The sequence below is a fragment of the Taudactylus pleione genome, unplaced genomic scaffold (genome assembly GCF_031769625.1).
Source record: "Taudactylus pleione unplaced genomic scaffold, aTauple2 ptg000026l, whole genome shotgun sequence".
Lineage (NCBI taxonomy): Eukaryota > Metazoa > Chordata > Amphibia > Anura > Myobatrachidae > Taudactylus > Taudactylus pleione.
In genome coordinates, this window is record NW_028284428.1 from 33523554 (window position 1) to 33539712 (window position 16159).

At 42.5% G+C, this 16159-nt stretch overlaps 1 protein-coding gene across 2 annotated transcripts in view; it reads left to right on the forward strand.

The window, feature by feature from the left end:
- Positions 1 to 16159, forward strand: part of TBL1X (transducin beta like 1 X-linked) — a 360692-nt gene that overhangs the window by 342844 nt on the left and 1689 nt on the right. For both annotated transcript variants that reach the window (XM_088451544.1, XM_088451543.1), the window contains 7 exons: positions 245 to 342; positions 1128 to 1188; positions 1642 to 1763; positions 2609 to 2683; positions 7310 to 7437; positions 12749 to 12914; positions 13506 to 13607. In XM_088451544.1, coding sequence (XP_088307670.1) covers positions 245 to 342; positions 1128 to 1188; positions 1642 to 1763; positions 2609 to 2683; positions 7310 to 7437; positions 12749 to 12914; positions 13506 to 13607 — 752 coding nt within the window. The remainder of the gene's footprint in view (positions 1 to 244; positions 343 to 1127; positions 1189 to 1641; positions 1764 to 2608; positions 2684 to 7309; positions 7438 to 12748; positions 12915 to 13505; positions 13608 to 16159) is intronic.

Consider the following 16159-nt stretch of genomic DNA (forward strand, 5'->3'; position numbering starts at 1 on the left):
TCTTTGTTACTACCCACTGCATATCGGGAACACCCAGAAGACCTGTGAACCTGTAATCAATGTTATTCCCGTCACCTGTCAGTGGTTTTAATGTTATGGCTGATGGGTGTATTACCAAAATTGTACTGTTATCCTAAAACTCCCATCTCTTATTTCATTCCAAAAACAAAGAAAGTAGTTGCTGAAGAATAATGATTTTCTGCACTTAAAAATGAGAATAAAAATGTTTATGCTCTCTCTACAGGCAATCTCGCTAGCACGTTAGGTCAGCATAAAGGTCCCATTTTTGCACTGAAGTGGAATAAGAAGGGGAACTACATATTGAGTGCAGGTGTTGATAAGGTATGCACTGCATTATAAAGAAGGTGAAACCAAATCTAAATAGTGTTATGATTTTAATGAACACAGTCTAAAATATTATGACCATAGAATGTGACATATCTCCCAGCATTTCCACTGCTGAGCACTAAAGTATACTCCATCGGTATCCAACTCTCTTTCTTACAAATACTTTGCCTTTGTTACAGCAAATGTATGGTGCTCATTTGCCAATAGTGGATATGAAATATCCCAGAGGTCAGCAGTATGTCATTTTTGTCACCTACTCTATTATTGAAGTGCCTGCCACACAGCTATCCTGCTAAAGGCTATCATAGTCTGCAGGGGTAATAGTTAATGGGGTTGACAAGCTGGCACTAGTCTACAAAATATTTAAAAGACTATTTAAAGTCAGGTTTTATATTCTTTATCATACTAGAACTTTGCCACTGGTACCGACTATAGCACAATATTTGCCTAATGATTTCACTTACAGTGATTCTTCTTACAATAATACTGTTACAGTGGCACAGCCTAATCACATCATACTCTGGCAGAAATAATTGAATTTTGCAAAGGATTAAGCTGAGCAATCCACAGAAATGCCTGTGGGGTGACTAAACTGTAATAAAATATAACTGTTTGCCAGTTTGACCAAATACTAATATAGGAAATCACAGAATTGCCAGATGAAAAAACGATTAACAGGGAAAAACGGAACAGTGTTGTTTTACAGTGAAACTATTTAAAAGTATCGTTATTAGATAAGCTTTCACCATTAATGCGGTTCTCATTTTTTCTCTATGTAGACTACAATAATCTGGGATGCTCACACAGGAGAGGCAAAGCAACAGTTCCCCTTTCACTCAGGTACTGTACCTTGCTGCCTTCTTCTTATTAATATCTGCACTGTACAAAGAGTGCACAGTACTGTCCAATAATGTGCACAATTATCAATCTTTTAAAGTACATATCTCTCTCTGTTATAGGAAAGACATGTCTAAAATGCTTACACCCTAAGAGACGTTTGCTATAGAATTGCCTTAGATGGCTCCTTCCCTTTACAAAGCACACAGTCTGCTATAGTGTATCTAATGGCTGGCTGCTTCCCCAGTCAGGGGAAACCTGTGTTTAATGTAATATAATTTTCATCATAGGTAATTTAAAAACACAAACATGTCATGGTAGATGGTCTAGTAGTGAGGAGGTCTGATTTACAACAGAGTGGAAGGATAGAGTAACCAGCCACTAGATACTCTGAAGTAAGTGTGAGATGATAATGATCATACTTTTTAAATAATATTGACATATTGTATTCCACAGCTCCTGCGCTAGATGTGGATTGGCAGAACAATACCACCTTTGCCTCCTGTAGTACCGACATGTGTATCCATGTTTGTAGGCTTGGCTGTGACCGCCCAGTGAAAACCTTTCAAGGACATACAGTAAGCACTGAATCATGCATTTATGTTATCCAAAAGAGAGAACAGTCACCTGAAGTCTATTTACTATTTATTAATTAATTGATTGCCTTTACTGATGAAGAATTTTCTGCCATGTACTAAGCACATATTGGCAATGCCGGTGTAGGACTGGCAGCTTCTGAATATATTTTGACTTTTTGAGTAACGGATAAATGGGATAATACATTTCTTGCTGGCTTTCTGGAGAACTAAACTCTATATATGATATAAAATCCCAATATCAGATCCACTCTTACCATGATTTTCCATTGTGAAATATGACGGCCATATGATGCCTAGCATTTTGCCAATGAAAAGCCACAATTGTACCATAACCCTTCATTGTAAAATGAGAATGCTGGAGTTGCTATTACATCGTCACCCACACTCTCTTTGGAAATAATGAACTTTGTGAACCCTGACATTTAAAAAATATTAGTTCAGTTCATTTCATTTGAAAACACGTTAGTAAACCAGAGTTTTAGAGGTGCTGCCATGCAAAGCCATCTAGCAATGTTTTTCTAGTAAAAGGGTCGATATGCTGAGATACAGGGCCTCCATTGTCTCACATGATAAAAAGAGAATGCCTTAATCTTTGCTGAAGATAGCAGCTGCAGTCTTAGCACTAACCTTGGAAATGATGTTATAAAATGTTGGCCAGAAAAAATATGTCTGCAAAGAATCATTGTGGAACAGTAGGGAAGAAATGAGCTTAGTGATACATGTCTTATACTGGGCTTGTAAACCCTTGTAGAGTGATACATGATTGCCCCCCACTGGAGAGCAGACGCATTACCACTACTTGCAATAAAATATTTCTTTTTCAGAATGAAGTCAATGCTATTAAATGGGACCCATCAGGCCTGCTTCTAGCATCATGCTCAGATGATATGACATTGAAGGTAAGTAGCCAGTCATGTCTGAAACAACAAATGTTTTAATTTGCTAAAGGACAATAGTAAAAGCATTACCTGTTAACCTCACTTATGGTGCATACACATGGTCAGATTTCTTATCAGATATGAACGATAACGATTTAAAAAATCGTTCATATCTTTGACATGTAGGGCACGCATCGACGAACAATGCGCGTTCCCGCAATGTCAGATAATGATCTCTGACATCGACTGTGTTTGCAGTTAGATTTTGACGATTTCTTTCATTTTAATACTGTCAGAAATCGTTCAAATCGTTGTTCATCGTTCATCATATCTGACTGTGTGTATGCACCATTAGGGCCTGATTCAGATTTGGGAATAGAATAAGATAGATCAAGTAACTGGGTACCTGGAAAAAAGGTACATACATGTTTTTGCATGCAGGGTTAAATACTGACTGCTTTTGCATGTAGCCCACAAATGCTGGACAGCTTTATTTTTACACTGCAATTTAGATGTCAGTTAGGACACACCTCTCCCAAATCTAAATCTCTCTGCACATTGTACATCTGCCCCACCTGCAGTGCAGCATGGTTTTACCAAGGTGCACAGTCACTTGTACTATGGGCTTGATTCAGAGTTGGGAATAGAGTAAGAAAGAACATGTCATTTTACAGCACTCCCAAGTTTCTATAGATGCTTGGTTACAGCTGTTTTATGTATGTGCCATGTACAGATAAGTGAACCCATTGTAGATTATAGACCACATATTCCTTTGTTGTAAATTATAAAATTTCTAATAAACTAGAATTTGTGTTCCATTATAATTTTATTTGCTAATATCTGCTATATCATGGAGTTCGTTACAAAACCGATACAGAGTATTTCACCTCCTCTATAGCTCTCATGAAAAAAACTACTCATATATGTCTATTGCAGGAGCTGTCACATTTCCATGGCAATCATTAATGCTTTACCCACTAGGTTTAATAGGAGTTATCTAAGCAAATACCCCAAATTAAAACCCAAGCTACAAACACTAGTTACCTCCCAGATTGTGACAGAGCAGTGGTAGGCAACTACTAAACTTTTAGTAACCTCCCATGTTGTCAATTGGGCTACACATTATTTTTTATTTTGTCTTTGTATTGTGCATTGCCAGGACGGAGGATCTTGTGAATCACAGTATTACCAGAGCCAATTATCTGCTCTTGGTGTTCTGCTATAACAGTGATTCCAACCTCGGTCCTCAAGGCACACTAACAGTCCTGGTTTTGGTGATATCCATGCTAAAGCACAGATGGTTTAATCAAAATAACTGAGGTACTAATTAAGTTGCCTGTGCTTAAGTATGGCTATCCTTAAAACCTGGACTGTTAGTGTGCCTTGAGGACTGTGGTTGGGAACCCCTGTGCTATAAGAACGGTCAGACTCAGGCAGAGCATACAGCAGTCACAACACCACAATCCCTGCACACCTGGTGTGAGCGTACCACTAGCCAGGGGTGTTGATTCCCTGGAAACCCTAGGCACATGCCCACTTGTAAATTAAATATGCAAAGCCAGCATTACTCAAGGACATGTTCCAAGTGTCTGGGCAGCCACATATACTATCATTCGAGTTACTTTCTCCAGCAGTTGTAATAGACCCAGTGATGTGTGCGGTAGTTTGAGCGATGTCTAGTAATATGATGCAGAAGCAGTAATGTATTATAGTATTATCTACAGCCCAGTATGGTCCCAGGAAACATACTGCCCATTAATGACATTAGTAAGAGGTGAGGAGATCTACTTGATAAGTTCCCTGTGTCCTGAATCAATAAGAAAGTCAATGGACACAGACTAAACAGGATGTGAAATAACATACAGAAGGATTGCATGTAAATAAACATTAGTAAGGCTGATCTATTGCCTCGCTAAGCCAATAAATGGGGAGCTTAAAACAAAGAGACTTTGTGGGCAGAGACAGATAGTTCTTATGGGATGTAGTTAGAATACCGACGTCCGGGACGCCGTCTGCTGAATTCCCGGCGTCAGATTCCCGACTCGGGACTAAGAAAAGGCATCTAAATCCCTACGTCCGTCTGTATCCCGACAGACGGCATCCCGATTGAAAGTAAGTCGGGCCATGTTAGCTGTTAGCCGCAGGGGGAGGGTTAGGTTTAGGCACTCCTGGGGGGAATTAGGGTTAGGCACCCCAGGGAGGTTTAGGGTTAGTCTGTGGGGAGGGTGGGTTAGAGTTAGGCACCACCAAGGGGAGATTAGGGTTAGGCACCCCCCCGCCAGGAGGGTTAGGTTTAGTGTGCGGGAGGGAGGGTTTAGGTTTAGGCACCACTGGGGGGAGGTTAGGGTTAGGCACCCCCCAGGGAGGTTTAGGGTTAGTCTGTGGGGAGGGCAGGTTAGGGTTAGGCACCACCAGGGGGAGATTATGGTTAGGCACAGGGTGTGGGAAGCTTCAGGGTGTGGGAAGGGAGGTTTAGGTACCACTGGGGGGAGGTTAGGGTTAGGCACCCCCAGGGAGGTTAGGGTTAGGCACCACTAAGGGAGGGTTAGGATTATGGAGGGGAGCGGGGAGGGTTAGGGTACTTACATGCCCCTGTCAGGATCCTCAGTAAGGCGGCTATTGAGCCGGCAGTATTTCATACCCAACCCATAAGCATCTAGAGCCAACTATAAATCATATATCTGATTTGAATATATGGTTACATTGTACTTGTAAGATCTCATTGGTACAAGGCATAGAACAATGGTTACAGAATTACTACATGTTTAGTTGTTACAATTAAACTTAAGAACTTTTACATGAAATTCTACATCCATAGAACCGCAGGTCATAGTAGGCGTTTGTTAGTATAGATCATAGCCAGTTACAGTAGTGAGGTCTTCCCAAGTATCTTCTTAGCAGTGGCGTAACTAGGGTATTTGGAGCCCAGGGCAAATGTAAAAATGGAGTCCCCCTGTGGTCACAAGGGGCGTGGTCATTTAAAAATGGGGCGTGTCAACATGACACACCCCTTTCTCATCACTCTGAACATTCCTTATGCACCTTCATGCAGTGCCCCTTATACAGTCCCCACTATACAGTGCCCTAGTAGTGCCCCTTATACAGTACCCCCAGTATGCAATGTCCCCAGTAGTGGTCCCCCTTATGCAGCCCCCCATTAGTTCTCCTTATACAGTGCCCCCAGTAGTGGTCCCCCTTATGCAGGCCCCCAGCAGTGCCCCTTATACAGTGCCCCCAGTAGTGGTTCCCAGTATGCAGGCCCCCATGTAGTGGTCGCCCGAATGCAGTGCACCCAGTAGTAGTCTACTTCAGTAGAGGTCTCCTCCAGCAATGCTCCCAGTAGTAGTCCCCCCCAGTAGTGCCCCCAGTAGAGAACCCCCCAGCAGTGCCCACTGTAGAGGTCCCCCCCAGTAGTGCCCCCAGTATTAGTCCACCCCCCTGATGCAGTGCCCCAGTATAGGTACCCCCCAGTAGTGCCCCCAGTAGAGGTACCCCCCAGTGGTAGTCCCTGTCCCGTCCCCGACAAACACACAAGTAAATAAAAGAAAATAAATACCCTTACCTGAATCCAGACTCCGGCTCCCGCTTCCACCCGTACGTCACTCCTACCTGGCCGGCGTGCTCTGCATTATGGGAGAGACGTCATGATGTCTCTCCTATTACCCACTGCAGGAGCCAGAAGACGGGAGCTCATGAGTGAGCTCTAGCCTGGCTACTACAGTGGGCACTGCGGCAGTCAATGAGAGTCTGTCTGACTCTCATTGGCTGCTGATTAACACACACAGCCTGGGCCCGCCTCCCACCCTCCACCTGGCGCTAATGGGTAAGCGCTCAGGGGGAGGGAAGGGGCTCGGCTGTGTGGCACAGGACCGGCGCTGGGCTCAGGGAAGCATATCGCCGGTCCTGTGTAAATGTGTAGCGCTGACCGCACTCACTGCTGTCGGCACTACACTAACGATGACGGGCCGGTACCGTGGCTGGCTGCGCCCCCCTGCGTTGCCGGTCCCACAGCACCCAGAGCATGTGCTTCGGCGGCCATACCCTAGTTACACTACTGCTTCTTAGATTCCTAGTGTGCCTATAAACTGGTAGGTGGTTTAGTAGAATGAGTACTACCATGTGATTTCACTTTATCCTTTCTCATGATTAACATAATCTTCAGCTCTGTCTTTAGGTCCAGAGATAAATGAAAACCACCTTCACATCATACACATAAAAAATAATGCTTAGTTAAAAATATAGTTATTTATGTTCATCAGCAGCATGCTCCAACACATCCATGGTTATTTTCATGTTGTTCTAGATTTTTTTCCCCCTTAATTTACTGTCTTTCGTAAAATAACTGTATCTATCTGTAAAACCGCTGTCAGATCATATCCCCTGAGGTGGTGAGCTGCTTTCCTTGCAAGGTTTTGTGCATTCCAAGCCCACTTTTTTGCTCCAAACCAATCAAATCTATGTGATTTCACCCCTTCCTACTCATTATATCAACATTATTGATAGCAGAGCTTGTTTTATCCTGTATTATGGTTGTCTACTATTGATTTCTGTGGTTGGCTAACAGCCGGAAGCTTTCACCTAATAAGTACACAGCTACTTTGAAATCTGTAATCCTCAATATTGTCATTCTTTATGTATTTACTGTAGATCTGGAGTATGAAACAAGATGTGTGTGTACATGACCTGCAGGCCCACAATAAGGAGATCTACACAATCAAATGGAGCCCGACAGGTCCCGGCACCAGCAACCCAAACTCAAACATCATGCTAGCAAGGTCAATACTAATGTGTACATTTATTTTGTAAGCTGGACTTGTATGTTTTGACCACTGTCTTCCCAATACAACAGTCCCCAAGCTTTTTGCAGTAGAAGTCATTGTGTGTTTTACATGCCTAATATCCAGAAAGCAGCCAGTGGTGCCAAGAGGGGGGGGAGCAGGTACTAAATACCCAGGCACGGGCTTGATGGAGGGGCCCAGCGGGGGCCTGGGTCCGATGCTGCCCCCCCACCCCTCATTCTTACCTGTCAGCAGCCCAGCACACGCTGCTATGTGCTGGGCTGCAGTGGGAGACTGCCCGCTGCTCCTGAGCAGTATCCTCTGCCTGTGTGGGGGACGGATCCCACACTGATCACGCCCCCCCCCCCCCCCGGATATGCGCTCACAGCACCGCCTTGTGTTTCTGCAAAAAGGGTTTTTTGTTTTGTTAAGGGGGCATGGCCACACCGTCCACAATTAGGCCACGTCCCCATCCCCCGGGCCCAGGCCGGCCCCATGACGAGTATGATGAGTGGCACTGGGCCGTTTGTCAGTATTACAAAACATGGTGATTTTCTAGGAAAGATAATGCCAAACACAAATCTCTGTAAACCAGGAACATGTAGCAGCTATACATGATAGATTAATGTGGGCTGACCATAACTGGGCCGCTGTTGGGGTATATTTGTAACTTTACCATTTACAACGTTTGCTTAAAGTGCCACATTTAAATGAAAAGGAGTATTCAATAAATAATAAAACTAATAAATAAATTTCAAAAGAGCTTTAGACACACTCCTGAAGGGACATATGGAAGGCAGACAAGTACATTGCATTAAACATTAAATTAATAAAGACTGTGCTGCACTATAAGGGAGTGAGAAAAATGGCAGATTTGTAGGAAGTGGTAGAATCTGGTGGAGGGGAAACATGCGTGGGGTAAATTTACCAACTACAAGGTGTGCCCTAGTGATGCCCTGGGAGGACCACACAAAAGCCATATCAGAGTGCTGTCCTGGTGGTAAACGAGGGGTGGTCCCTCAAGGTAGTCATAGGGGATGGATAGGTGGATATGCGGAGTGAGGAGTTGACTCTATCCCAGTGAGAGAGTGTTATTACATATGTGGGAAACAGTCTTGCGGAGTGAGACCTGTGTTTGGTTAAAAACCAATGCATATGTGTGCCCGCGTCAACCAAGTCTGTTTCCAGATCAACCCAACGTTTGGTATACGGAAGGGAGTACCAGGCTAACATTTAGCTCATGGTATCTAAGGAAACTATGCAGATTGGGCAAGCCCAGGCCTCCAGCTGCGGTCGATTTTGATATCAAGCCCTTGCTGATACGTGGCGTTTTATAGTTCCAGATGAATTGGGAGCAGGAGGTTTGAAGGGAGTGGAGTACATGAGCAGGCACGGGTATAGGGAGCATCTGGAAGAGGTGTAATAATCTCTGTAGAATGTTCATTTTTAGTGCATTAATTCGACTCACCTAGGAAATGTAATGTTTGCGCTAGAGTGAGAGTTCCTTCTCTATTTGCGCGATAAGGGGGGGATAGTTGGCTTTATAAAGTTGGAATTATAATTTGGTAATACGGAAGTCAATAGAGTTAGTATGCCATTTGTGCTAGAGTGAGAGTTCCTTCTCTATTTGCTGATAAAGGGGGGATAGATGGCTTTATAAAGTTGGAAGTATAATTTGGTAATACGGATGCTTAAGTAGTCAAAAGAGTTAATGCGCCATTGGAATTCAAAGTTTAGTTTAAGCAGTTTTTTAATGGAGTCAGGCAAGTGAAGTCCCTCAGATTTAGAACTCAGACAGCTCCCAAAAGAGGTTGGGGGGAGAGTTGAGGGCTACGATAGGGTGAGAAGGCCATCGTCTGCAAAGAGTGACATCTAGCAGTGTGTGCTTTTGACCAGGAATCTGCTGAAATCCAGATTGGAACATATTCTCGAGGGCAGGGTTTTAATGACAAGATGAATATCAATGGTGAATGGGGGCAACCTTGACTAGTTCCGATAGTGATCAGAAAGAATTCCTCCCACAAGAACTGAAGCAAAACGGTTGTGGTAAAAGGCCAGAATAGCCTGTAAAACTTTCCCATAGAATCCATATGTCCTTAGAGTCTGGGCTTTGAAGGAGCAAGCCATTCTGTCAAATGCTTTCTCTGCATCCAGGGCAAGCATTATGGATGGAATTTTAAGGTTATTGATATGATGAATAACATCAATGATGCATCTAGTGTTATCCAGAGGCTGCCTGGACGGGACAAAGCCCACTTGATCCAGGTGGATCAGGGATGGTAATAGGGGGTTCAGTTTGTTTGCCAGTACTTTGGTGAAGATCTTTAAGTTAGTATTTAGTAAGGAAATGGGGAGGTAGTTGGAACAGATCGACAAGTCCTTGTTTGGTTTGCGAATGACGTTGATTTTCACCTAAAAACATGTGAACTCATCAGGTCCAGGGGCTTTGGAAGATTTCTGACTTTTTATAGTAGCCAGAACATGTCCCTCAGCGATTTTGGAGGAAGGTCAAGTCACCTGTAGTGAGATGTGGGAGAGGTAGTGCCGCACTGCAGAGAGGGTATCTGATTCCAGTGGATCCTGGGAATGCAGGTTATAGACTGTCTGGTAGTAGGTTTTAAAAATATTAATCGCAGAGGAGTTATATTGTGGGATGTCTTGTGGATCCTTAATCATGGATATGTTAAAGGAGGCCATGCACGCCTTAAGTTTATTTGCTACATGGAATCCACCTTATTTGTTTTCTCATAAAAGCACCTATTAAGCCAGTGGAGGGATCATGCCATTTCTTTGCTAGGAGAAGGCTGCGGTCGCATCTCACAGACACTAAAAGTTGAAAGTTACTGTCGGTGGGATAGTTTTATTGGACCTTTTTCAAGCAATGAAGTGCCTGAGTGATTTCTATGAATATCTGCTTGTGAATATTGCAATGGGAGGCTAAACTGATTATATGTCCCCTCACTACTGCCTTGTTGGCTTCCCAGACAAGGGAGGAGTAAGGTTGACCTTGAGTATTGGTGGAAAAGTAGGTGTATGCATTCCAGTACTTTGTATTGAAATTGGGGAATCTTAAGGAGGGTTTCATTTAATCATCTGGAATGCCTTCCTATTAGAGAGACTAGTGTATTGGATTTATATGACCATGGGTTTGCGTGTATGTCGTAGGCTAGTAAGTAACGGAGACAGATTTGGAGCAGAGGATCATGTCTATTCTGGAGTATACTTTGTGGGGATTAGAGTAAAAAGTGTAGTCTTGTGTGGTCAATTTGAGAGCATGCCAGGAGTCGAAAAGATTAGCCTTCTGAAGGTGTCTAGAGAGGTATGTAGCAGTATTGCAGGAGCTAGGAGTGCCGCCAGGGTGAGATCAGTCCAGCGTGAAATCGAGCACTGCATTAAAGTCTCCTCGGAATAGGAGGAAACTGCAGCTAGCTTTCTGTAAGGAGGAAAAAAAATTCACAAAGAAGTCAATTTGATTTGTATTTGAGACCTATTTGAAACATAGAGAGCAGCAAAAGTGACATCTAGGTGTCTCAATTTGCCTATTAGGATGATATCTCTTATCAGCGAGGGAGTTGTTTAGCATGATGGTGACCCCGTTGTTCTTCGAGTAATTGCAAATATAGTGTGCATATGGATAATTATGATACAGGGGATTTAAGCTCCTTGACATTCAAAGTAGTTACTCAGATAGGCATGGCAATCAAAGGTTGAAGTGGTAAGGTGGAGGGAGAGTGCCCATCGACACTGGCCCGCTCCAAGAGGATAGGTGCTTTGAGGGGGTGAGGCTGAGTGAGGGAAAATGGGAGGATGGGGTGATAAGAAGCAGTGGGAAGGAGAGGTACTCCACCAAACAGGTAGCAGGTATAAGACCCAGAAAGTTAGGACTACTAGTTTCCAAGAGGAATCAACTTGGATCAGTTGCACCTCAAAAAACAAGAGAAGAGAAAGTAGACGGAGGGGTATGAAAGGTGGATGTAGAGTGAAGATCAATATACATGCCAAGGTGTAGGCAGTAGGAAAGAAGAGAAAGATAAAAAGATAAGAAAAGTAAGTGTGAGAAAGACAGGGGATATGGCTAGTCAACAAATGGGAGAGGTATGTTTGGTTCGGATGAAAAAGAAGGAAGGGGCAGCAGGAACAGGCTGACTGTAGTAGTCGAGTTTGGTGTAGCAAGGGTATGTGGCATGGAAGAAAGTATGATAGGGAAGGGTATCAGGGAAGCCCCAGTAATGGGGATTGGTGGTGGGGAGAGGCAGCGGAAACAGAGCTGACCGTAGTAGTCAAGTTTGGTATAGAGAAGAGACGTGGCGAGGAAGAAAGCATAATAGGGGACTTTACACGTCCTGATGAAAAAACCTTAGGGTCTTGAAACGTTGACCAGGGACCACTTTTATGTGATTGTTATACACACCGTTTATGATAATCAAAGAGTGCCACCTGTCTTTTCCTTGCATCGTGCTGCCAGCATCAACTAAGGGATCAAATATTATATATATATATATATATATATTTATGTAAATATTTATGTAAATAACCTACCAGATATCCGGTAAGAAGCACGGCACTCCAGGATGTGTTCTTGGAATCCTGGAGTGCCGTGCTTCTTACCGGATGTCTGATAGGCTATTTATGAACTTCATATAGCAGAGGCACATGGGTGGTTGGATGAAGATTTGTGAGTGCCGGATCATCTCCACTATATATATATATATATATATATATATATATATATATGTATGTATATATATATAACAAGCAAAAATGGTCCGGAACTCAAATAACAAAGATAGATTGGTCCGGTGCCCCCACAAAATAGGTAAATAGAAACGCAGAAGGTGCGGCACTCAGGACTCGATCACACAAATAAATCAGACACGAAGTGATAAATTTCAACGTTTCAATCCATGTTAGATTGCCAGTCACAGGACTATTCAGAATTAAGCACACACTCGTCAGTGATTTTGCCTGATGACGGAGTAAAATACAAAACGTTGGGTCATTAACTTTGAAGAGTTTGTGCTTATTTCTGAAAAGTCCTGTGGCTGGCACTTTGTGGGGAGGATATATCTGTTTTAGGAGGTACCTGTGCCAATATCTTTGTGTAATAGTACATTATTTGGAGATGATGTATATATGTGTGTGTGTATATGTGTTTGTGTATGTATATATATATATATATATATATATATATATACACAAAGCTTTAAGTAGATCACATTAATCTAATAACTACAGCTGTCATGATCACTGTCGCTGCTAAAATGAACAAATATCCACTCATGTTTTATTATTCTCTCTCTTTGAATAGTGCGTCATTTGATTCAACAGTACGACTATGGGACGTTGAGCGAGGCGTTTGCATCCATACTTTAACAAAACACCAAGAACCTGTCTATAGTGTAGCCTTTAGTCCTGATGGAAAGTATCTGGCTAGTGGCTCATTTGATAAATGTGTCCATATATGGAACACTCAGGTATGTTTTGATTCTAGTTATATTGTGTAACCTATACATAGGCTTGTTTGGTTTATGTACAAATTTACTTGTTTACCACACCTACTTCAATACCCATTTACAAAGTCATATAGTCCATGATTTTGTAAGTTACCACACCTAGGACAAATCAGATCTGCATATAAACCGTTAGTAGGTAGAATGAGCAGCAGTCGCATCTCTGTATTTTTATTAATATATAACGGCCGATTTCTTCAAAACAGAGATACCCACTTGCAGCATTTTGCACCTGTGGAAATCCGTCTCTTTGCTTTGTTAGACGCACTACTGGGCGCACTAGCGACACTTGCACCAGCCTTATGGCAGGTGCAGTTTCTCCATCTGAACATGGCCTCCTGTGCAAGCGGCTGTGCGTCTTTAGATGCAGACGCTATAAGCGACACGTCCGCCTAACCACCCCCCTTAAAACCTTGACCAATTGCAGTCATATCAACATAGCATGTGACTGATTCAGGTCCTGGATGAAGTACCTGCCCTTTGTAATAGTAACCAAACATAACTAAATCCAGTAAATAATAAAGCTAAACTATTACATTGTTTTTGGCTCGACAGAATGGTTCTCTAGTGCACAGCTACAGAGGAACAGGAGGAATATTTGAAGTTTGCTGGAATGCGAGAGGTGACAAAGTAGGAGCAAGTGCATCTGATGGATCTGTGAGTATTTAACTATGAATGGTTTATACAGGACTAAGCCACACACACAGTTAAAAACTTCCTAGTATTATCAAAATTATATATATCAAAAAAGTAAAACAAAAAGTTTACATCAAAATATCTTTTTTTTTTGTTTTTACTTTGTGGTATGATCAGTGCTACTCTTCACTAGGAACAAGCAGGAACCCAGTTCCTGAACCTCTCATTAACTATGATGTAATGTCCTGGGCCAAAATGTATTTTTCATAAGATAAGTTTTATTTTAAAGTCCCTTTTGAGTGCCTTCTTTTCTAAATACTATATACAGTCAGGTGCATAAATATTGGGACATTGACAGAATTTTCATATTTTGGCCTCTACTCACCACCACAATGGCTTTGAAATGAAACAAACAAGATGTGCTTTAACTGCAGACTTTCAGATTTAATTTGAGGGTAATTACATCCAAATCAGGTGAACGGTGTAGGAATTACAACGGTTTCTATATGTGCCTCCCACTTTTTAAGGGGCCAAAAGTAATGGGACTATCAACTCAAAAGCTATTTCATGGACAGGTGTGGGCTATTCCCTCGTTATTTCATTATCAATGAAGCAGGTAAAAGGTCTGGAGTTGATTCTAGGTGTGACATTTGCATTTGGAATCAGTTGCTGTCGACTCTCAACATGAGATCCAAAGAGCTGTCACTATCAGTGAAGCAAGCCATCATTAGGCTGAAAAATCAAAACAAACCCAACAGAGAGATAGCAAAAACATTCGGTGTGGCCAAATCAACTGTTTGGAACATTCTTAAAAAGAAAGAACGCACCGGAGAGCTCAGCAACACCAAAAGACCTGGAAGACCACGGAAAACAACTGTGGTGGATAACAGAAGAATTATTTCCCTGGTGGAGAAAAACCCCTTCACAACAGTTTGCCAAATCAAGAACACTCTCCAGGAGGTAAGTGTATATGTGTCAAAGTCAACAATCAAGAGAAGACCTCACAAGAGTGAATATAGAGGGTTCACCACAAGATGTAAACCATTGGTGAGCCACAAAAACAGGAAGACCAGATTAGAGTTTGCCAAACAACATCTAAAAAAGCCATTACAGTTCTGGAACAACATCCTATGGACAGATGAGACAAAGATCAACTTGTACCAGAGTGATGGGAAGAGAAGAGTATGGAGAAGGAAAGGAACTGCTCATGATCCGAAACATACCACCTCATCAGTGAAGCATGGTGGTGGTAGTGTCATGGCGTGGGCATGTATGGCTGCCAATGGAACTGGTTCCCTTGTATTTATTGATGATGTGACTGCTGACAAAAGCAGCAGAATTAATTCTGAAGTGTTTTGGGCAATATTATATGCTCATATTCAGTCAAATGCTTCAGAACTCATTCGACGGTGCTTCACAGTGCAGATGGACAATGACCCGAAGCATACTGCGAAAGCAACCAAAGAGTTTTTTAAGGCTAAAAAGTGGAATGTTATGCAATGGCCAAGTAAATCCCCTGACCTGAATCCGATTGAGCATGCATTTCACTCGATGAAGACAAAACTGAAGGGAAAATGCCCCAAGAACAAGCAGGAACTGAAGACATTTGCAGTAGAGGCCTGGCAGAGCATCATCAGGGATGAAACCCAGCGTCTTGTGATGTCTATGCGTTCCAGACTTCAGGCTGTAATTGCCTGCAAAGGATTTGCAACAAAGTATTAAAAAGTGAAAGTCAGATTTAGGATTGCTTAGTTTGTCCCATTACTTTTGGCCCCTTAAAAGTGGGAGGCACATATAGAAACCGTTGTAATTCCTACACCGTTCACCTGATTTGGATGTAATTACCCTCAAATTAAATCTGAAAGTCTGCAGTTAGAGCACATCTTGTTTGTTTCATTTCAAAGCCATTGTGGTGGTGAATAGAGGCCAAAATATGACAACTCTGTCAATGTCCCAATATTTATGCACCTGACTGTATATATATATATATATATATATATATATATATATATATATATATATTTATAGTTATATATTTATGGGATGCAGTCAGGAAGCCGACGGTCAAAATGCTGACCGCCTGGTTCCTGACTGTTATATCCCGACAGGGGACTAATGATAGGCCTCAAAGTACCAACGCCCATCATTATCCCTACGCCGGGAGCCCGGTTCCCGGCAGCCGCTCTTAGGTTTCAGGGCTCCAGGGTGGACTTAGGGTTAGATACCCCCCAGGAGGGTTAGGTGAAGTGGATTAGGTTTAGGCACCCCTCGGGAGACTTAGTTTAGGATGCAGGAACGGAGGTACTTAGAGTTAGGGTTAGGCACTAAGGGGGAGGTCAGGGTTAGGCACCCCTAAGGGAGGGTTAGGGTTAGAAGGGGAGAAGATTAGGGTTAGGTAGTGTATTTACCGATCAGGACTTGGATACCTGCTGGTCTTCTGGTGTTGGGATTTGAAATGCCAGGCAGATGTCCGGCAGTCATTCACACCGATCCCATATATATATATATATATATATATATATATATATATATATATATATATAATTTTTCTATAGCTCCACCCTCAGTAGCTC